The 22,285-nt window shown below is 39.1% G+C and overlaps 2 protein-coding genes across 4 annotated transcripts in view; one reads left to right on the forward strand and one right to left on the reverse strand.

Moving 5' to 3' along the window:
- The window catches only part of LOC121942226 (SH3 and multiple ankyrin repeat domains protein 2-like), a 37,374-nt gene extending 33,523 nt beyond the window's left edge, over positions 1–3,851 (forward strand). Inside the window, exon 10 of the mRNA XM_042485372.1 lies at positions 3,022–3,851. Within this exon, the coding sequence (XP_042341306.1) occupies positions 3,022–3,547 (526 nt within the window). The 3' untranslated portion in view covers positions 3,548–3,851. The remainder of the gene's footprint in view (positions 1–3,021) is intronic.
- A 10,224-nt stretch (positions 3,852–14,075) lies between these two features.
- The window catches only part of LOC121941893 (src substrate protein p85-like), a 36,150-nt gene continuing 27,940 nt past the window's right edge, over positions 14,076–22,285 (reverse strand). For 2 of the 3 annotated variants that reach the window (XM_042484868.1, XM_042484884.1), the window contains 6 exons: positions 21,971–22,026; positions 21,818–21,887; positions 21,470–21,717; positions 18,511–18,628; positions 15,352–15,420; positions 14,076–14,192 (listed from right to left, as the gene is read on the reverse strand). In XM_042484868.1, the coding sequence (XP_042340802.1) occupies positions 14,134–14,192; positions 15,352–15,420; positions 18,511–18,628; positions 21,470–21,717; positions 21,818–21,887; positions 21,971–22,026 (620 nt within the window). In that variant the 3' untranslated portion in view covers positions 14,076–14,133. The remainder of the gene's footprint in view (positions 14,193–15,351; positions 15,421–18,510; positions 18,629–21,469; positions 21,718–21,817; positions 21,888–21,970; positions 22,027–22,285) is intronic. The other variant, XM_042484876.1, reaches the window with a different exon arrangement.

Consider the following 22,285-nt stretch of genomic DNA (forward strand, 5'->3'; position numbering starts at 1 on the left):
AACACTCAGCATGCACAGACTTTCTGTACCCGGAAGCCGCCACTCACTCTTTGTTGCAACTGCTGCAGCAATCATTTCACATAAATATAAATGGTAAATGGACTATAGTCTTATTGACCACTCAAAGCTCTTTAACACTACATGTCAAATTCACCCATTCACACACATTCACACACTGGCGGCCATGGCTACTGTACAACAACTACCGTACTGTGCCACCTGCGACTCAGTAATCATTCACACACACTCACACTCAGATGACACAGCATCGGGAGCAATTTGGGGTTCAGTATCTTGCCCAAGGATATTTTGACATGTTGTGCAGAGGAGCTGGGGATCGAACCGCTGACCTTCTGATTAGAGGACGACCCACTCTACCTCTGAGCCACAGCCGCCCCATATAATAAAAAAACATTAAACATATAAACAACCGGGAGTTTGCACTGTGAAGGGCTTCTGATTAAGGCGGCTAAAACCTTTAAATGTTGCACATTTGAGGGGAGACTTCTTGTCTGTTTGTGTTAGGATCAAAGTATCTATAAGGATCAAGCATTTCTTGTATTGGCATAATAGCATGACTGAAATATGATGCAAAATTCTGATCAATATAACTTTATCAAGACACTTCAATAGATTCCATCAAATTAGGTCAAGCCTTTAAACTCTGAAGCCCTTCCACTGAAGGTCCATGTGAGTGTGGGTTTTAATCATCTTTTTTAATTATGTATTATACTACATTTCCTATGAATGCAATGGATAACCTAGAAACATAGTTGCTGTTATTTACATAGAAACACGTGCTTAACTGTTACTTAATTTGACAGGAAAAAACAATAAAGTTTAGAACTTTAGGAAGAAATCATGTAAATCACACTACATGGTTGAAATTATTGTCATATAAAAGCCAAGCTGGCAATTTATGAACTGCATATAAAGATCAAAATACCTGGTCACTGATTGAAACAAAAAAGCTGCATTTAGAATGTCTGTCAACTGATCATAATATATCATATAGATAGACATAATGTCTGTTTTATTTTGTCTAGTGGTAGTTTATGCATTAAAATAATAGTAATAGGTTGACCCTTTCAAACCTGGAGTGACATCCCATTACTTGTGCTGCTTTCAGACACCTTTCACAAGTTTTAAACCTTCGAACCCTGAGCAAACCTGTGTAATTTCTTTTTTTTTTTTTACTATATTTATAATTATCAAAATTAAATATTGCCTTGTTTGTTCTTTCTCTCTTTCATTCTTCCTTTCTTTCTTTATTTCTTGTTCTTTACTTTTTTAATTTTTAATTAATTTTCAGGTTATTTTCTTGTAGTTTTACCTTTTTTCACATTTCATGCTAATTTTTGGATCATCTCCTTTTTTAATTGCTCATTGCCTTCTTCCCATGTTTTGTTGTTTCTTTGTTTTGTTTTGTTTTTTAAAATTTAAAATATAATGCCAATTTGATCAGGTTTCAATGGGTTGATTACTTTGGGAGTTTGGGGTTGGAATGATTGCTTTTGTTGAACCAAAAAAATTTGCTTTAATGGAAAGATATATGTAAGTAAAATATGTTACATGGAATGGTGAATGGCGGGACATTTGATTTTAAAAAATCAGGAAGTAAATAAGCAGATAGAAAAGTAAAGCTGTTGTAACTAAAATGTTTGGATGGAGATTAAAATCTAAAAGGCTGCGGCCTGGTTTCATGTGCATCCTTTCCATCAGCTGCTGCAGCTCTATTCAAAGGTTTAGCATATGATGCCACCTACTGTTTATTTGGCAGCATTACATTATTAAATCCTTCAAGCAACGGCATGATGACCATCTGCAGTTTCAGTTTAATAACAATACTACCAAGAGACATTTGTTGTTAAAACTAATGTTTGGCTAAATGTCAGCTACCAAACTGTGACCTTAATTATGTAAAGAACTGCCAACTTATTTTGACAGCCTCTGTGTTTGCTTCCTGTTTGGTCATCCAATTAGATTTGTGTTTTAACCTGTTCAGTTCCACCGTCCATTTCAGTGAAGATAATTTTTCCCAGATGTCTAGATCTATGATTAGTGTCATCTGACTCCACCCAAATGTAGACTGATCTGATGCCAATCACAGTCTAGTTTAGGTCTATTCATCACATTGTTAAAGTTCATAATTTGTGTTTAAACTGCGTTTAAAGTGAACATGGCTTGTTATATTACTGATACATGTCAAAATATCATACAAAAGATTTATAGCTTCTATTCAGGATTTTTTTCCAAAACATCCATTCGCAGAATGGACAGAAGATCTGAGTGTCACAGGAAAAAGAATGGGGGAACACAGTTTAGGTAGAAAATAATGTTCTCATTTGATTTTCTGATTAACCAATCGGCTTTTAATGCAGCTTATTGATTATGTCTACAGAATAATGGTCTATGTTGCTTCACTGTTTTCATGAGATAGTTCAGAAATGGAGGATATTTTGGGTCAAAATGGTTATATATGTATATATGTTTGTCTTAAAGCATTACTTTAGTCATTTATTCATTTCATTAAAGTTCATTAAAAATAAACAACCTGACATTTTTTGATTAAAAAAAAAGCTCTGTTAAGATCATTTATTGTCATTTGCATTATTAGGTGATTTCTGCTGTCAGTTGATAGAAAAAAAAAACACAATTAAGTATTGCCAAAAAAAATACTAATGATTCATGAGTACATTCAGAGCGGAAAGCCATCATGACAATATTTTGGAACATAATTGGGTTCTGAACAGGTTAGGACCAATGCACGGTGAAATGAGTATAAAGTTTCTATAACTTCAGCTGCCCCTTCATCAGCATGACTGTGAAGCTGCTCTGATCAGTTTTCTTATTCGGATCAACAAGGAATGAAATGATGTGTAATGTAAAACGGCTCACCAATAGTGACCCGTTTTACATTTTGGTGTTCACTTATAACTTTTTAATGTCATATGTTTTGTCTCCCCATCAGCAGCTCTTTTTAACCCTTACTAAGCTGTCTCCTCCTCACTCTCCTCTCAGGCCTCCCACAGATGACTCAGGAATGCGTAACAGCGCTGCAGCTGCTGCCCTCACCTCCACGCCTCCCAGCAGCCTCCCGTCCCAGACCAACCCCTGCAGCCCGCCAGACTCCGGCTCCTCCCTCACCCCCTGCTCCTCACTGCCGCCCTCCGTGTCGCCCACCCTCACAGATGTCTTCGGCCTGCCTACCCCACCCATGGGTAGTGGTGGTGGTTACAGCCTGAGCTCCTCGTGCGGTGGCAGCGGGAGCTCACGCTCCCCATCACCGCTCACGCTGATGCAGGCGGTGGCAGCCTCGGGGAAGCCCTTTGCCTCCAAGCCCATGGAGCTTTGGAGCAAGCATGATGTGGCAGACTGGCTAGAGAGCCTCAACCTGGGGGAGCACAGGGACGCCTTCCTGGACAATGAGATCGAGGGCGCCCACCTGCCCTCGCTGCAAAAAGAGGACCTGATAGACCTGGGTGTGACCAGGGTGGGCCACCGCATGAACATCGAGAGGGCCCTCAAGCTGCTGCAGGACAGATAAGCCCAAAGGAGACGCGCAGCGACATGCAGAGTCAGGGCCAAGGAGAGGGAGGTGTTACCGATCACTTTTACCGATCTCTTCATTAGACATAATCTCAAGTCGTTGAACTGGGTAGAAGTTTTGTCCAAGCTGATGCTGCCTCTTGCTGTTTTTGTCCTCTCTCATCCTCTGTCGCCCTCATCTCAGTGCTCCGGTCTTGTCCGCCCTCTGCTTCCTTCTCACCGCCCTGAGCATCAGGGGATCATGGGATGTCGGGCAGAACTGCAGAGGGAGAGAGAAGAGAATAGCTGCTATGTCACATCAAGGAGAGCGAAAGCAGAGGAGGCCAGTACAAAGGACTGACCAGAAAACAAAAACTCTAGGAGAGTGCGCTTACTAACTCGTCTGGAAGTTTCTTTCACATAATGACTTGTGCTCACCCAACTGCTTTGGAATACTAAAGACTTTTTCCATACACCCGGTGTGGGTGCATGAAAAACCAGCTGAGCTGGTCGTTGCTCCTTTTCTATCTTTGCTAGAGTTTGTTCAGAGAATAATATTTCTTCACTAGAGTCCTACCGGAGTTATATTTCTGGGTGCATCTAAGGTTGTAGAGAAAAATTTGAGATAGACTCCATTTTTTTTTGCTTTTCACTTGTTTGTGTCAAAAAAGAACATTAGCTAACATGTTTAAATAAATGCGAAACCATATCTCGTGTCGATGCACACACACATACACACACACACTTTATGCACAGTGCCACACACTGACAAACAAGAATACACACTTTCTTCACAGACAACCTAAGCATGTATACACACACCGTTACTACAATGGCCTTTTTCTCCTGAGAGAGAGCAAAGCATGGAGAGAGGTGGTCACCAGAGGAGGAGCTCTGCTGTAGCAGCGGGCCCCAGGGTCCCTCGCCAGTCTACACCCACCTGGTGTCCACCGCATCATGCAAGGAAAACCGAGAGGAGGACACGAGGTACAAGATGGACAGACAAACGTTGGACCAGAAAAATTCTCACCTTGAAATGGTTTGACCAGCTTGTCTGTCTACAAAGGGTGTCCTTGTCCCTCTCTTCTAGTTTTGTCTGTGTGCGTGTGTGTGTGTGTGTGTGTGAGTGTGTGTGCGTGCGTGCGTGTGTGTGTGCATGTGTGTTAGTGGTTGACCCAAAATATCATTAGGCCATTTTAGCTCTTCTCACGGATGTGCTATAGGCCACAGTTTAGTGAAACTAGAGCTGTTCTTTACTTTTGTACTTTACTTTCTTCATTGTGTCAAATCTCCTTCCACTCCACCATTAGCAGGTCAATACTTGGTGTTCATGTGGCCCCACAAAAATACTAATGTATACAACACCCTGTGTGTATGTGGTAGAAGTTGAGGGTTTTTTGGAGAGTGTTCCAAAGTTTATGTGTAAAGGAATAGTTGGATATTTTGGGAAATATGCTGATTCGTTTTTTTGCTGAGAGTCAGATGAAAAGATAAGTGGATAAGGGGGCAATTAGCTTAGCATATAGACTAAAAGCAGCTCCTTTAAGTTATTTAAAATAGTGAAATGTCTCTGCAACTGTTGGCAGGATTGCCCTCAAAGTCGGTCCAGACATGCATGTTCCCCTCTGGATGAAATCTTATAACCTTGAACGATCCAAAAACTTTTCCCCTAAGACCAAAATCAGGTCAATATTTTGATTTGTCGTTATATTAAAATGCCTGTAATACTAATAACATCCCCATCAACCTCAGCTGGACTTTGTAGTTGGCAGCTTGCTAACACATTAAACTAAGGTGGCGAAGAAGGTACCTTATACCTGCTATAACATCAGCCTGTTAGCAGTTATATGAAGTCATCTCTATGTTCCTATGATCTTGATAAAAACTAACAGTAAGAGATTGGTAAAAGCTATCTTCCAGTTCAAAGTAAAAACCATGGAAGGGAGATGGGCATTTGAACTCCAGTCTCAATGGTAAAAATCTGTTAAGCAACTGTGAAGATATCAGTCCCTAAAGTCAGGATAACTGTCCTGCCCACAAATTTGAGAGTATGGCTTTCAACGAGTAGAAGATCAGTAGCTATGAGCTGTAGGTGAGTGACATCAACATTTGACGTGAAGAAATAAACATCACTGAGAACACAAGGCCCCCTGAGCGGTCTGGTCATAGTGTCACATTAAGAGGATATAAAACTGGGGAACATGGAACCCTGGGAACATAGATATGCTCTCAGTTGTTATTATGAGCATGTTAGCATGCTGATGTTAGCATTTAGCTCAAAGTACTGCTGTGACCAGTAGCCCTACAGATTCCCCGTGGCCATTAGCATGGCTCTAGACTCTTGGGGCCCTATTTAAACTATCTATTGTACATGGTCTACAGTGCATAGCGCAAGTGCATTTAGGGCATGTCCAACCACTTTTGATGTTTACACTGCGCATAATCTTGGTGCAAAGTCAAGCACAAGGGGCAAAGCATGGATGTATTAAGAAGATCTGGATACAGCACAAAGGCGAGACCCTGTTCATTCCTATGAGAGTTGCTCAGCAGTGCATGAAGCAAAAAAAGCTCTATATCCATAATATGAAAACACCTGGATCTTCCACCTTAGGCATGAAGCTTGCACACTAGAGACTTACGCGTCCAAGCATGGCAAAGTGTGCCCGAGCAGATAACATCTGCAAGCAAAATGACGGACTTCTGGTTTAGCACTTTGCTAGCTTGTCTAAAAAGTTTAATCTTGCAGCTCTTTTAGACTTTCTAAACGTTGTTGAGCTGGATGGCTTAAATCTAGATAGTAAAATGAGTCGTTCGCGGGGGGTTTGATGCTCACAAAAAAATTAGCCACTGATTTACAGACTTCTCTTTCCCAATGTAGTCAATGGGGAAAAAGTCTTTCTGGACCCATGGGCATTACATGACCGACCTGGACTGTGTAATTCCACTTTTGGCTAATATGTAAAATTTGCTTCAGAGCCTGGCACACTTCCTGGGGGCCTGGGGCAAAGGGCAACTCATCTGTGCATGCCAGTGTGTGTAACAAGCAGAGAGTGCACATATTGTGAACCCAGGTGCATCTTACTATCTGAACAATGCGCCCTTTAAATAGCAGACAAATACTGAGGACTTAGGACAATTAGGACCTTTTTTGACCAAGTTCTTTTTTGTTAATCAATGACATGATTGCATTCTGCCGTCTCAAAATGATAAAATGCAAAACATGCCCCTGACCTTACCTCAGCGGAAGACCCACATATCCATGGGTGCACAGATTGCAGCAAATACATTTGCTACTTACACAACATGGGCACCGTGCCATGAAAATACCAACTATATTGATCTGAAACTAGCAAAGAGAGTGGTGCTGACCTTGGCTTTGCACTTGATGTAAGATAGGGCGTTTGGTCTCTCAATGTTTCCCCTCTTTATGCTGAGCTAAACTAATCTACTCCTGGATCTGCTCCATATTCATGTTATCTTCTCCAACTCTCAGTAAGAAAATGAAGATGCATGTTTCCCAAAATATCAAACTGTGTAAGGCTGTCATTCGATAGCATTTTATTGACTTTAAATCCAGTGTCAAATCCTTTTGGAGGCCTTTTTAGCTTTCAACTGTTTAAAATCACACAAGTTATAAGCAACCTAAAATCTAAGGATTAAACTCAAAGGTTGACATTTAAAGAGTTTAAACCTAAAATGACATGTTTTCTATAGAGCTAAGTGACTACCTGAACTTTTTCTACATTGTTCTTAAAAAGCGAGGACAATTAGGATTCAATAAGAGATTTGTTAGCATCAAGCTAACTCGAGCTCAACTTTAACCAGGTCCCAAATAAACCAAACAGCATCCCAATCTGGAGCAGCTGTTTAGGGGAACCAAGAGTCATGTTTTAGATAGAAACAGCCTTCAGTAGAGTGTTTTCCTCTAATAAATAAGGCTGGAGATGCAACACGGCGTTAACAAAGCTGTCATAGAGACAGTCCCAGCACAGATCTTTTTTGAAAAAGGTATTGACCTCAGCCAGATGACATGGAATCTAACAGAACATTGCTGGCTTTTACAGCAGATGGAGATTCTTTGGCTTCAGGGTTTTATGTTGAATTACGTGTTCACGTAAGTCCACATGCCTTGTCCTGCCCTCTAACCACTGTGCAAAAAATAAGCAGAGAACAACCTGACAAAGCCGGCAGATGTTCATCAGCCCTGAGTGAGATTAGAGCGGGTTAGAAAGCAGTTGTGGTCTGTTGCAGATGAACTACACGGGACTAGAAGCTTCTCCAAGTCCCACATTCTTATCCTGTCTGGCTGCAGCTCCAGCAGCAGTGACAACGGTTTTTACAAGGGTCCAATTTGAAATCAGCATTTATAAAGCTGGAAATGTGTGTGTGTGTTTGCTAGTAGAGTACAGGCTGGTCACAAGTAGAACTACAGTTTGTGTTGAAACGTGTATATAAGAGTGTTTAACAGGATAAAAATGTCTATTTGATTCTATGTATAGCTCTATTTCAAAGGTTTAGAGTAAAAAAAGAAATTCTATGAAAGCTGATTTTTAGTTGCCAGAGCTGACCTGAGGACCGCAGCAGTGGTCTCATCACCCATCATCCTGCAGAGGATGCCTTAACCAGCTCTCAGTCCCTCCCTCACTGGACCTGTACCACTGGCAGGTTCTATCGCTCTACACACTCTTAGAAATAAAGGTGCTAACTAGAACCATATTGATTCTTTGGCTTGTTTCTGTAGGAGAACCCTTTTTGGTCCCTCATCAAACCTTTTATTAGGATTCCAACTCAAGCCCTTTCAGAGGGTTCTACCTAGAACCCAACAGAACCCCCATGATAGGTTCTACTGAGAACTTTTCTATGGTGTAATAGTTCCACCCATTGCCCTCTTGGGGATCTATTCAGAACTTTTCCATCTTCTGAGGGTGTTGACACAAAACGCATTAGGAGGTTCTACAGAGAAGCCTTTATATTCCAAGGGTTTCATCTAGAACCTACCCAGAGAACTCTACTGAGAACCCTTTCATATTCAAAGGGTTTCATCTGGAACTCACCCAGGGGGTTCTAAAAATAGTAATTGATTACATTACCCATAGATACCTTTCCCACTAATAACATTTATACATACAAAGAACTGTTTCTTCAAGAACAGGTTCTTCAGAAACAAATGGTTTCTGGGTGGAACCACAGCCCTTCAGAATAAACCCTTTTGGAACCTCTATTTGTAAGAGTGTAGAAAAAAGGAGCGTGTGTTTCCTCTCAGAGTAGATTCTTTCAGAGCACGTGCTCAACAATAACCCAGCGTCTGAAATATCTATCGTTAGACAACACCTTTATCTGGTTTCATCTCTCACTGCGCAGTTTCATGTAGTTGCAGCTTTAGAGGAGGCTAATGAAACATACACAAGCTCTGTGTTCTGTGAACATTGGGAGGCTGGCATGGGACAATGCTGCTATAATCCTGTTCCTGTTTGAACATGTAACTTATTTTAAAGCAAACAGCAAAGCGTTGAAGGGGGTAGAGAAAAGCACAGTATTTTTAAGATTTGTATAGAGTTCTATGAAATTTTATAGAGGTTATCTGAACAAAAGCTGTTTAACACTGACGTGTGGATTGCCAAAAAAAAAAGAAATACTATATAGATAAAAACGTGAATATTATTAGACTTATGGGTTATGTATGAAGCAATATTTATTCTGAATGAATCTCCTTGGTTGTGTTTTATTTTCCCATTTAAAAGTTACATATCATGACGCAATCTCTTGTCAGTGTTTTAATGAAGTGTTGCCTAACATAGATACACTCTCTACTGCTATAGCAGACTTTTGGCCAATCAATTGACCACAAACCCAGGTATCTTCTGATGACCACCATCTGCCTGACCTCATCTCCTGAACCCCCCCAGTCTACAGTGTGTGTATAAAAAGAGCAAAATGTGTAAATTTTAAAATATATATATATATATATATCTGCAGGCCATCTTGGTAAGAAACTATATGAAACCTCTATATACATGTATACATACATAAATCCACCAAAAAGATTAGTGGTGGCTGTTGGTTTCTCTCTGTGGATCAACATTGTCACTGAACAGTTTTCTCTGTGAAAATGTAGAGCTCAGTAGATGTAGTAGGAATCTTTAAAGAGCATCACTGTGGTGTGGCGCTTCACCAGGCCATGTTTAGGACAGGCATGGCTCACTAACCCACTTCCACTCCCCTTCAAAACACTGCTCCCACCTTTCTCATTGTCCAACAATTGGGTAACTGTTTCTTTTTTCTTTTTTTTTTCTTAATTAATTTTTTTTTCATGAATAGATTTTATTCTTTGATTAAGTCTTCATAGAGGCTAAGATGTTTTCAGTAATTTGTGCAAAGACTTGTGTTCATGTTTTCTATGTTGCTGTAATTTTGTGCTACTAAATCATCATAGAGTCAACTAATTACTGAAATGAAAAGAGAGAGAATTTCCCTGTAACTGCACTCTTCCTTCTCCCTACCCCCTCAAATCCTTGAGACTTCTTGTATGGCAACCAAAATTCACTGTAAGAAATAAATATAATATTGCACTATGTGTTATCCCTGTTGGTCCTTACAGCGCCACCTGGGTGGTTGCCTGTGTTTCACGCTGCACAACAAGAGCCAACCACCAACACTTCTGTTCCAGTTCCTGCACCTAATTTTAAACTGTTTAGAGCAGAGGAAATTGATTCAGTACCCCAAAAATTGGTTCTCTACTAATTAAACTTTCTTCATGATAATGGTTCAGCACAAAACTTATGGAAATGCGGGCTGGTTTGCTAGATAGCACCAAGGTTCCATAAATTCTGAACAGAACCAGTTCAAAAAATAGAACTAATTTGGTGGAAAAGGGTTAATTTCTACTAATGTTATTTGAGGGGTTGTCTTTGCTTTTTTTTTTTTTTTTTCTTTTAGTTATTTAGATTTTTAGTTTGCAAATCTATAATAAATTATATTTGTTTCAGGTGAGGGTCTTTGTTTTTTCAAACTTTTGGCTAAATGTTGACCATATAGCTCTAGTGTGCCACAAGAATAATTATACACTTTTATATATAAAAAAGTGTTTTTTCATTAAACTCATACTTACTTTTTTAATAGTTTTTAATATTTTTTTAACTCCTTTATAATTTATCTTGTGTTTATTTTTACCATAAAACACGAAAACACAGAGCTATAAGAACCCCAAGAAACCTAGAGTGATGTCAGTTTTCTTAGGCTATAATAAGACATCTTTCATGTGTTTTTTAACCCTTGGACCTGGAGCAAATTGGTTTGATTTCTTCGGAAAAAATGGGCACTTGGGAAGAAATGTCCTACAGGAAATTAGTAGATTTAACTATATTTATAATGATCATAATTATATCTTTAAAATTATTATTAATAATTTATACATAATATATATTTATATATAATAATATAAAAATAATAATTATTAAGTGTATTATTAAACTTTTTTCAGGTAATTTGCTTGTTTGTTTTTGACATCCTCTTTTTTTGTAATTTTTTTGTTACACTTTTTACTAATTTCTTGCAAATTCATGGCTAATTTCTTTTTAAGTTGCCTGTTGCCTTCTCTCTGTGTTTATGAGAGAAATCAAGCTCAGGATTCAAAGGTAACATATTAATAAAAATTAATTATCTGTACAAGGTGGTTCAATAAGAGGAGTTCATTCTCCTCTGGTTACATTAATGACTTTATTATCTTTTGTATTGTATTGTATTGTATTGTATCTGTAAGTATTGAAATTGAATTTAAATAATGCATCATAAAATTACATTTAAACAAAATCCTAAACTTACCAATTAATAATTCAATTACTTAATCAAAAAAATCAGCACATAAAGGTTGTATTAAAGTTAAAAAAAAATCATATGATCAATATATAAGTAATGGCATAAAAAATGGCATATAAACATCATACGAAAGTATGTCAAGTATGTCCAAAAATAATTCAAAAAACCATCATAGCATAGTATGTTGTTAAAAAATATCATAAAAACATCACAGTATAGTGTGATACAGGATGCGACTTTCATGTCATGAAATATGTACTGTGGACTGTTGTTTTCATTATTGTAAAGTTATTCATAAATGAATGAATTAATTCATTCAAAAATCATTTAAAAAAGTTTTTGAAGAGTTTGTCGTCCAAAATTACAGAAAACATCAGAGCAAATGTCTTTCAAAAATCATCAAAAATGACAGTTTAGTATTTCATCCAAAAATCCTAAAAAATGTCGAGGTACAGTATGTTTTGTCCAAAAAAAGTTTTTTTTTTAAAAAAAGCTACAGTATATAATGTCATCTATAAGTCATAACAAATGTTAGTACAGCATGTTGTTTAAAAAAAAATCATAAAAATGTCATAGTATAGTATGTAATTTAGAAAAATCAGGAAATATTGCCTGTAATTTAATATATTATTAAAGTGTCATAGTATAGTATGCCATTTAAAGGAATCACAAAATAGTTATGGTATGTATTTTTAAAAGATAATTTTAAAAAGTGATAATATAATGTTGTTTAAAAGAAATCAGGGTGGGATTGTATAGTATGTTTGTTTAAAACATCAGAACAAGTCATTATACTTTCATTATATTAAAAAAAAGAAACGATGTATTCTCATTAAAAAAAATCATAAGTATATCATGTCGTTTAAAAATATGAAAATGTCATAGTAGTGATATATTTTTTAAAAAATCATAAAAAAGTCATAGTATAATGTCGTTAACAAAAAATTGAAAATGTCATTGTGGTATCATTTCATAAAAACTGTCATTGTGAAGTATATCAAATATTATTATTAAAAATAAATAAATATGTCATTGTATAGTATTTTGTTTAAAAAAATCCTCAAAATATCATAGCATAGCATGCCATTTAAATATACAGTATGTCGTTAAAAAATTTATAAAAACGTAATATTTACATATGTTGTTTAAAAATAATGCACCAAAAACAAACTTAAAATTCATAGTTCATTTATTGAAACTAAAAAAAAAGAACAAGCAGGTAATGATGTGATTTAAGCAAACAGATGTAGAGATAAAAATAAATGCATTTGAAAAGGTCACTTTTTTTTTTAAAACCCCAAAGATGAAGCAGGCCCTCACACACACATACCTGTTTACGCTACACTACTGCGAAACACAGACGAGCACTTCGTCAAAGCTGCCGTCTACTAGAAATAATTAGTGTTTGGAGAATACACATAACCATTTTCCCTTCACAACAGCCTGATATACATTTCTACTCTTAACTGCCCATTAATCATACGTACTCACACTCAGCACACACTGTTTTTTGGGGTCACCATGACGAATGTTAGCTGTGCTTCCGAGTGTTCGTCATCATTCCTCCATGTGCACATCAACGTGCTATGACACGAAAACCAGAGCGTTCACGGCAGCAAGACACAAATTTACAAGTCTCGTCCACATCCAAAGAAAAACCACAGTGACAGGGAACAAAATATGTTTCAGATCAATCATTTCTCTCAAAGCCTCATAAATCATGACCTCTCTGTACATGATTCTGAGCATAATATCAACAAACAATGTATGAAGATGATTAAAATAATACTCAAAGCTGTAGTATTGTTGTTTAGCGTGTGATTTGCCACAGCGGAGATGAAGTTTTGGACATTCTGGCCCCGTTCCTCTGCGACCAGTCTGAACATCAGTAAAGGAGGATCATTTATGATCAGCACTAGAACTGATGCAAGTGTTGAGGAAAGCTAAATGGAATTTAACTTCTGTGCAACACAGCAATGTGTATGTGGACAGATCGAGGAGCAGAGCCCTTCATCAGCTTTTTGGTCCACAGTCGATGTATTGGACAGTATATAGCCATCAATATACATAACAATCCAAAGTGGAGGCTTGTTTTCCACTCGTGTCTGCTCCTGCTTACATTAAGGTTACAGTTAGCGCCCTGAGCCCCGTGCACAACTCTCATTAGAGACATTTCAGACTCGTTGCTGACGTCACTCTGGTCTTTGGTCAGACTGAAATTCCTCTCCGATGTAAAGAAGCAACGATACCTGCAGCTCAACTCGAATTCGGTTATAAACAAAGTTTCAAAATGTAACTTCTGGCTGTGAGGCAGGAGGTGAACTGTTGAAGTCATCTCGGGCCCTGAGCATACATGTTGCATTTTGTAGCTTTAACTAAGACAAAGTGGAGGTGCAGAGCAAAGCTTTATTAAGCCCAGATAATGAGTTGTATATATTCTCAAAGATGCCTCGTCCTCCCTGTCCTCTGCTGCACGCACAGAAAACAAAGTGATCTGAGAGTTGGAAAGGTAAAGGAGGGCTGGGAAAAAAGGAGCAAAAACAAAGCTGGGTAGGAGACCTGAGGACGTCTCGCAGTGTCGCAAGATGAGATGGAGAGAGAGAGGACAAAGTGTGAAAAGAGGGATTTCAAATTGTCTCCTTCCTTTTTTTTTTTTTTTTTTCTTTGCACAAGGACGGGGGGACACAGGTTGGCTTGACAGGGCGTCATCATTGCCGAACGTTTCCACATAGTTGGCCGGGAAAAGGCCGTAGGCGCCTCTGCACACGCCTCGCCACCAGCCCTCGTCGATCATCTCGATGTTGGTGATGATGTCATCGGGGTCAAAGGATATATCTCATCATCACCAGCTAAAACGGGAAATTAATTTTAATTTAATGAGACATATATTTCAAATTGTCTGTGTACATGTCCACATAAAGCTCCTAAAGGATGTCTCAATCAGAAAATGTTTCTTTTGGAAAAACAGCCTAATTCAGATTATTTAAACAGAATATGCTGTTTATATGACCCACATCACTTGGAATATTGGTGTGCAAGTAACCATAGCCAGTGTTTGTGTGACTACACTCTTACTTTTTCAAAGTATTTAAAGCTTTTGGACCTCGAGTTGATGGGTTTGGTTTAAAAAACATGGAGCAATGAGCAACTCTGTAAAAACATTTTTAAAACTTATTATTATTATTAGTAATAATAATAATAACAATAATAATAATAATTTTAAGGGCTTTTTCCACATCGTTAATTTTTTTAGTTTTTGTTTGACTTTGGTTTTGTTTTGTTTCCAAACATTATCTTGTAATTTTCTTTGATTAACCAAATTAACCAATGTGATCTTGAACAACACACAGATGCCTCTCTCTGCATATTGAACCTTGTGTTGCTGCAGCCTTTACATCTCTATGATGACATTCAGGTGTGTATGATGCCGTGTGTGACAGTGACACATAAATGTAAAGGCTAAAGCTCCAGCCTTGTGAGAGAGCCCTCGTGGCTTCAACAGGTTAGATTGCCCTCAGATGGTTGTATGTGGCTGCATGTGTGAAAGGAGCTCCTGTGGGAGCTCAGTCACAGCAGAGTGACACAGAGACATTAGTTAGCATGTCCTCTGAAGAATGTGCTGCTGGAGCTCAGTGATGGAGCAAACTCACATGCAGTACAAGTGTTGGGATCTTTTTAGAAACAAAACTAGCAATGACCAAGACAAAAGCTACTGATGTTGCATGTCGCTCTGCAGAGCACCATGATTTTTTGGGGGGACTTTCTGGCTCTTTATCAAAGTTCAGCACTGTCTTGATTGCAGCTGGTCATCAGCTCAGATTCCGCTGTGTAATTACCCCAAAGTTCAACTCTATGTGAAAGCAATGCCTGAATTTACTTTGCTTCTGGAAGCAAATCCAAAGATTCTGGTGCATCCAAATAGATTTCTGTTGAAACTTTCAGTGGTGTGACTGAGTTGTCTCATACTGTGTCCCAGATGAAGCTCCACTCACAGCTCTCAAATCTCACCTGCTTGGTAGTCGTACAGGGCCACTGCTGTCACCCCGAGGTCCTCGCTGTACTCGTACTGCTGGCCATCTGCAAGAGGATGATGTTTTGTGAGTACACATAAACAGTTAGTACATGTTTTTTATTTTTTGTGTATTGTATTGTATATTGTATATAGTTTCCAGGGTTTCCATTGTCTGACTTCAACTAAAACACAAATAAAACTGTGCTCTAGAAAAGGATAAGCACTCAATGATGATCCTAGGGTCACTGATCAGCAATAATGACTTAAATATAAAGGCCAGAGAGCAGTAATAGAAAAGAAAGAAAGAGGAGGCAGAGCCAGGGTGGCAGGTCTAAACGGACTAAAAACCACCACTGCCGGATCGAGCTGAAAGCTCTGCAAGCTCCTCCCTCTTCCCCGTCACACGGACGGGATTTCGACTGAACACAAGAAACTTGTGCTCCAGAAAAGAATAAGCACTCACTAAAGAAACTAGGGTCACCAATCAGCTATTATGGCTTAAATATATAAGGTCAGGGAGCAGTGAAGACTAACACATCTTTGGGGTCATCAGGTGGGAACCTCCTTTCATCAGTGTTTCACCTAGTTGGTCCAACAACACCTCCAGGAGGCTAGGCAGTGAAGGCGTCCCAAAGCCACTCGCCTAGTGCCAGCTGTCACTGCTCCTATACAGCCCAAAACAGCCCTGCCACCTTCAACAGACCCAGGCTCTGCTCATGTGAGCTCCAGGTAATGGCAGTACCACCTGGCTATCACAGGTACAAGGCTAAGTTAAGCTACTACAAAGCTATCACAGATACAAGCTAAACTACTTACTTCAAAGCTATCACAGACACAAAGCTAAGCTACGATACAACATGGCTATCACAGATACACTAGCCATGCTAGCTAGGTTAGTTATCTCATAGTGATCACAGCCCAAACAGCAATGCCACCTTCAGCAGGCTCCGTTTATGCCAGCTCCCGGTAGTGACCATGCTGATGCTACCTTCTCTGCATCACACTTGCCTTACAGTTTAAGTTTGTGCAAGCTTTAGGTAGTGACAGTACCACATGGCTATCACACATGCAAGGCTATGCTACTACTGGGCTACCACAGATACAAAAGCTAAGTTAAGCTAACACATGGCTATCCCTCAGGAGGCTAAGCTGAGCTAGCTAAGCTAGCTAGGCTGACTATCACATGGCTATCACAGATGCAAGGCTCTATGCTACTACTTGGCTTACCACAGATACAAAGTTACTACTACACATGTAATTACTGTTTTTTTAAACTGAGAAAATCTGTTGAAGTACAGGTAAAAGCAAAATCTGGGATTTTTTTCTCTAGGCATTTCTAAATGTTAGAATTATGGAGTTAGATCATTAAAGGGTTTTTTTTACTGTCAAATGCCACACTCATATAAGCATAAGCAGAATATCCATCACTAACAGAGCTTTTAAATGTGTCAGCCCAACTCAGCTACTCGGCCAGTCACCTAACAATGGCTTAAACACAGCCCTTCAGCAGACACGCCCCCAGTGTCTCTGGGCAGGACAATACTGCCTTTTTTCATGGTTTTGAAACTTCATTTTAAATATATGATAATGTTTTTTACTTTTTCAAATTTGGCAGGCTGGTAAATAATACATTTTTCTGTGATGTGACAAACTCAGAACACATAAATATTTATACTTGTACTGTCCTATCAATCAAGGCAAAAGCCTAAAAAAAATCTAAAAAAAAAAAAAACAATAAAAAAAACTAATTAGCCAGAAAAAATCTTTATGTATGTTTTTGTTTGTTAGCAAATGTTTTTTCTTCTTGTTTTATCTGACAATATTTCAGCCTAAAACTGAGGAAAATTATTTGTGTTAACGTCTTGCCTCTTCTTGACTAGCATACTAATAATTGATTTTTAAAATAGGGTTATTATTCATGTGCAACCCTTGATGAGACTCATTTTACTTGGAACATTATGTGTAAGCAAAGGTAGCCTATTTTTCAATAAAAAATATAGATTTACATGCCTTGATGATGTCATTCTTTATCTACCCTGCCAGCCTTTGAATGGTTTAAAAAGCTTACTATGATTCATCTAAACCCTTAGGGACTGTTTGCCACAATTTACACGCTTTTCATTTTCATTTTTTGATAATTTTGGCTGTGTTCATGTGTTATAGCATACATTTTGGCAAGACTGTGTACTTCTGTTGAATCTTGGAATTTCCACGTCTTAAGAACAGTCTAAAAAAACACTGCAGAGACAAAATTGTTACATTCATGCGCCACTGAAACCCATTCAAACTGCAATTTTTGATCCCATTTATCCCATATTTGGCATATGGAGCAAATATAGGCTGTTTCCACTAGGTGCACTGTAACAAATCAATGCTGCTACTAATAACTGACATATCCCAGGCTGGGATCATCAAAACCAAAACAAAACAAAAAATCTACATTGCATGTAGTATACTGAAAATAATTCATTTTTGTGTGTTTTTTTTTAAATCAGAAAAAAACATGGTTGCATCATGACAAAAAATACTGGCATGCAACAGGTTAAGATTTCAAAAAATGTATACATTATTTGATATTTATGATTAGGACTGATGCTGGTTTAAAGAATAAACTTTGTGGAAGTAGAAAATTATATTAATGCATAATATTTTATATAGCCTGATTTTTTGTGCAGAGCAGTATGAGTGAGTATTTTGACACTGCATGAATAATATATATATATATATATTTGATATATATATATATATATATATATATCAATGTTTCTGCTCATCAAATAATTCATTTTTTGTGTTTGTTTTTTTTTTCATCTTAAAACATAGTGGCATCACAACAAAAACCTGGCATTTGAAGGGTTAAAATTTTAAAAAATTAATGAAGACTTGATATTTATGATTAGGACTGATGTCGGTAAAACATGATCTCGATGAAAGTAGAAAATATTAATAATGTATAGTATCATTCAAAGCTTGATTTTGAAATGCACATTTTGTGTGCAGAGCGATGTGAGTGTGTGTTATATTAAAGCAGGCCCTAAGGGTTAATGACTCATGTATCAAGCATAAATACCAAACAACTGCTTCTTTCTGTACAGCAGCCAGGTTAAAGTGAGAGAGGAAACAGTCACCAACAACACAAGTGAAAGGAGTGTCACCTCCTCCTGCCGTCTCCTCAGGGGTCTGGTAGAGTTCCTCCTCCTGGTGCTGTGGCTCTGTTTCGTACGGCTGCTCTCCGTTCTCCTCAGCGGCATCATGGGACACTTCCTCTGTCTTCTAACAAAGGCAAACGCAATCTACTTAATGACAATAAAATTACTGTTCATCTTAATCAGCTTCAGTGTATTAACTAACTTCTAATAATGCCAGTAAGAGGTTAAAAAAATGAGATCATTGTGGCCTATGACCACCAAAATCTAATCAGTTCATCTTTGAGTTCAAGTGGAGGTTTGTGCCACATTTGAAGTAAGGCGTTCTTGAGCTACTATGTTAGTGAGAATGGGATGGGATGTTTGCATGATGCAGGTGCTATGTTAGCCTGACTCATATGGCTATGCCAGCTGTGACTTCTCCTTTCACTGACGAATTTTCTGGCCTTTATATTCGGTGTGCAAGGGCTTTTTACTGATTTTGACGATAATCGCCAACTTTGAGTGTTTTTCATTTTTATCCTCGCAGTTTGTGGAGCTTTGATTCGCAGAGTGGATAGCAGATCAGTGGATCCTATCAGACTGATGGATGAGAGTACACCCAGTGCATTGAACGATTTAGTCTCACTTTCCCTGCGCCTGATGTTCTGCTGCTCCCTCTGTGCCCAGAGTACGCTCTGCACTGAGAGAGTGTGAACCAAAAAAATGCCTGAACGGTGTATGTGTTTCCAACAGTGCATATAATGAAAGGTTCAGCTACAAAAAAAGATGTTTATAACGTAGCCCGATATATACACTCACCGGCCACTTTATTAGGCACACCTGTCCAACTGCTTGTGAACGCAAATTTCTAATCACATGGCACCAACTCAATGCATTTAGGCATGTAGACATGGTCAGGACGATCTGCTGCAGTTCAAACCGAGCATCAGAATGGGGAAGAAAGGTGATTTAAGTGACTTTGAACGTGGCATGGTTGTTGGTGCCAGACGGGCTGGTCTGAGTATTTCAGAAACTGCTGATCTACTGGGATTTTCACGCACAACCATCTCTAGGGTTTACAGAGAATGGTCCGAAAAAGAGAAAATATCCAGTGAGCGGCAGTTCTGTGGGCGAAAATGCCTTGTTGATGCCAGAGGTCAGAGGAGAATGGCCAGACTGGTTCGAGCTGATAGACAGGCAACAGTAACTCAAATAACCACTCGTTACAACCGAGGTATGCAGAAGAGCATCTCTGAACGCACAACATGTCAAACCTTGAGGCAGATGGGCTACAGCGGCAGAAGACCACACCGTGTGCCACTCCTGTCAGCTAAGAACAGGAAACTGAGGCTACAATTCGCACAGGCTCACCAAAATTGGACAATAGAAGATTGGAAAAACGTTGCCTGGTCTGATGAGTCTCGATTTCTGCTGCGACATTCGGATGGTAGGGTCAGAATTTGGCGTCAACAACATGAAAGCATGGATCCATCCTGCCTTGTATCAACGGTTCAGGCTGGTGGTGGTGGTGTCATGGTGTGGGGGATATTTTCTTGGCACACTTTGGGCCCCTTAGTACCAATTGAGTATCGTTGCAATGCCACAGCCTACCTGAGTATTGTTGCTGACCATGTTCCATCCCTTTATGACCACAGTGTACCCATCTTCTGATGGCTACTTCCAGCAGGATAACGCGCCATGTCATAAAGCTCGAATCATCTCAGACTGGTTTCTTGAACATGACAATGAGTTCACTGTACTCAAATGGCCTCCACAGTCACCAGATCTCAATCCAATAGAGCACCTTTGGGATGTGGTGTGCAGCCGACAAATCTGCAGCAACTGCGTGATGCTATCATGTCAATATGGACCAAACTCTCTGAGGACTGTTTCCAGTACCTTGTTGAATCTATGCCACGAAGGATTAAGGCAGTTCTGAAGGCAAAAGCAGGTCCAACCCGTTACTAGCAAGGTGTACCTAATAAAGTGGCCGGTGAGTGTATTTTCATCTTGGCAGGCCGCCGTATATAATAAATGTGTGGGAAATCCTTCAGGTTGCTTCTAGTTCAGCTAACATGATAATCAGTTGTGTGTACAGGCTGCAAAGTGCTGCCTAAAGAAACACAATTGTTGGTTTGGACACAAGGGGCCATGCTGTTCATGTTGTTCCATTAGTGCATGCATTGACCTTTCATGTGATTATTTAGTAGGCTTAAGATTTTCCACACTCCCTTACCTTTAAAAATGTTATGCAGAAACCTGTAACGTGAGTTTATATTCACTAACCAATTTTCTGCTCTATTCAAGCCTTTTTTTACTCAAGTACTTTTACTTTTACTTGACTGCAATATTCTAGCGCTCTTTCCACCTCTGTGTTTACATAACTGGTTCACCTGCAGCATCTTTCCATTAATTCCTCTTTTGCAATATTATAAACATTACAGACCAAATTCTTTGTGTCTCTTCTAAAAAGTTTTACTTTGTAGCTTTGACCCTTTGAAACCTGCGATAATCTGCTTGGTTTCTTTCAAAAACATGGGAAGAAGACAATGAGCAATGACAGAAAAAAAAGAAAAAAGAAAGAACAAAAACCCCAAAACAGTGCATACAAGTCATGGGAAAAGTACATATTTGTGAAACACAATTTTAAATATGTAATTATGATAATGAGACATTTTTTAATCAGACAGTTTTTTCCCTCGCTTTTTTCATTTTTCCTTAGATTTGTTTCTCTCCCTTTCATAAAAATAATTGTCTACATCTACTATTTTCTTGCAGTTTGTTAAAACATTTCCTACCAACACGTTAATTGTTCACTGCCTTTTTTCCCATGTTTTTGAAAGAAATCACACATGTGCTCAGGGTTCAAAGGTTTAAATACCTGTGAAAGGCACTTGCAAGTACCACAAGAGAAGTGATGTCACTCCAGGTCTCAAAGGGTTAAGGCCACAACAGAGAGACATCATGTAAAACCACTATGACACACCTGGTACACCGGGGTGGTGGCTGGCTGGACTGGTGGAGTCGGGCTGGGAGTGGGGCTGGGACTTGCTGCAGGGACTGGAGAAGGGGCCTTGGCCGTCTCTTGGATTTTACGGCGCGCCTCCTCTTGCTCCTGCTTCTCCTTGGCCTGTCGACGCATTCGCTCCTCCTCGGCCCTCCTCCTGTCCTCCTCCTCCTTCTGCTTGGCGATGTTCTCGAAGCGGGCCTTGATGCTTCCCGTGCTGCTGCAAGCTGATGAGTGAAAAATTGGGAGAATGAGGAGATGATGTGATGAGTTGACGGGTGGCCTAAAGTTCTGACTGGAGAGCAGCTGATGTTGGAGAACGCTCACCAGCCTCCACAGGTTTGGTTTTCTGGTAAGATGAGGTCGGCTTCTCAACGTCCTCAAAAGTCCCTGCGCTCTGTCAAACACAGAGGGAAAGATGGATGACAAAGTTCTCCCCTTCTAGCTTGATCCACAAGTTCAAACTGAAACACTTCTTACCTTATCCATCCGGTCATTCTGGACACCAAATTTCCCTCCAAATCCTTTAGAATAATCTGGTGACCAACAGAAGATAGTAACTGTCAGTCCCTGTTCCACATGAATGTCCCATCCACAGTGAGCAGCATCACAACTTGTTTTTTTAGAGCAGACCTTTACAGGACTATGTAGTTTGATCAGGCTCTTTCTTAAATTTTGCTGTGACAGACAAAGATCAGAAGTTTTTCTGGTCTGCAGAAGTTCCGATGAAGCAGACTGTGGTTGGTGTCACACGCACTGATAAACACAAGCACAGCTGGAATCAAAAGGACAGGC

Source organism: Plectropomus leopardus, chromosome 1 (genome assembly GCF_008729295.1).
Source record: "Plectropomus leopardus isolate mb chromosome 1, YSFRI_Pleo_2.0, whole genome shotgun sequence".
NCBI lineage: Eukaryota > Metazoa > Chordata > Actinopteri > Perciformes > Serranidae > Plectropomus > Plectropomus leopardus.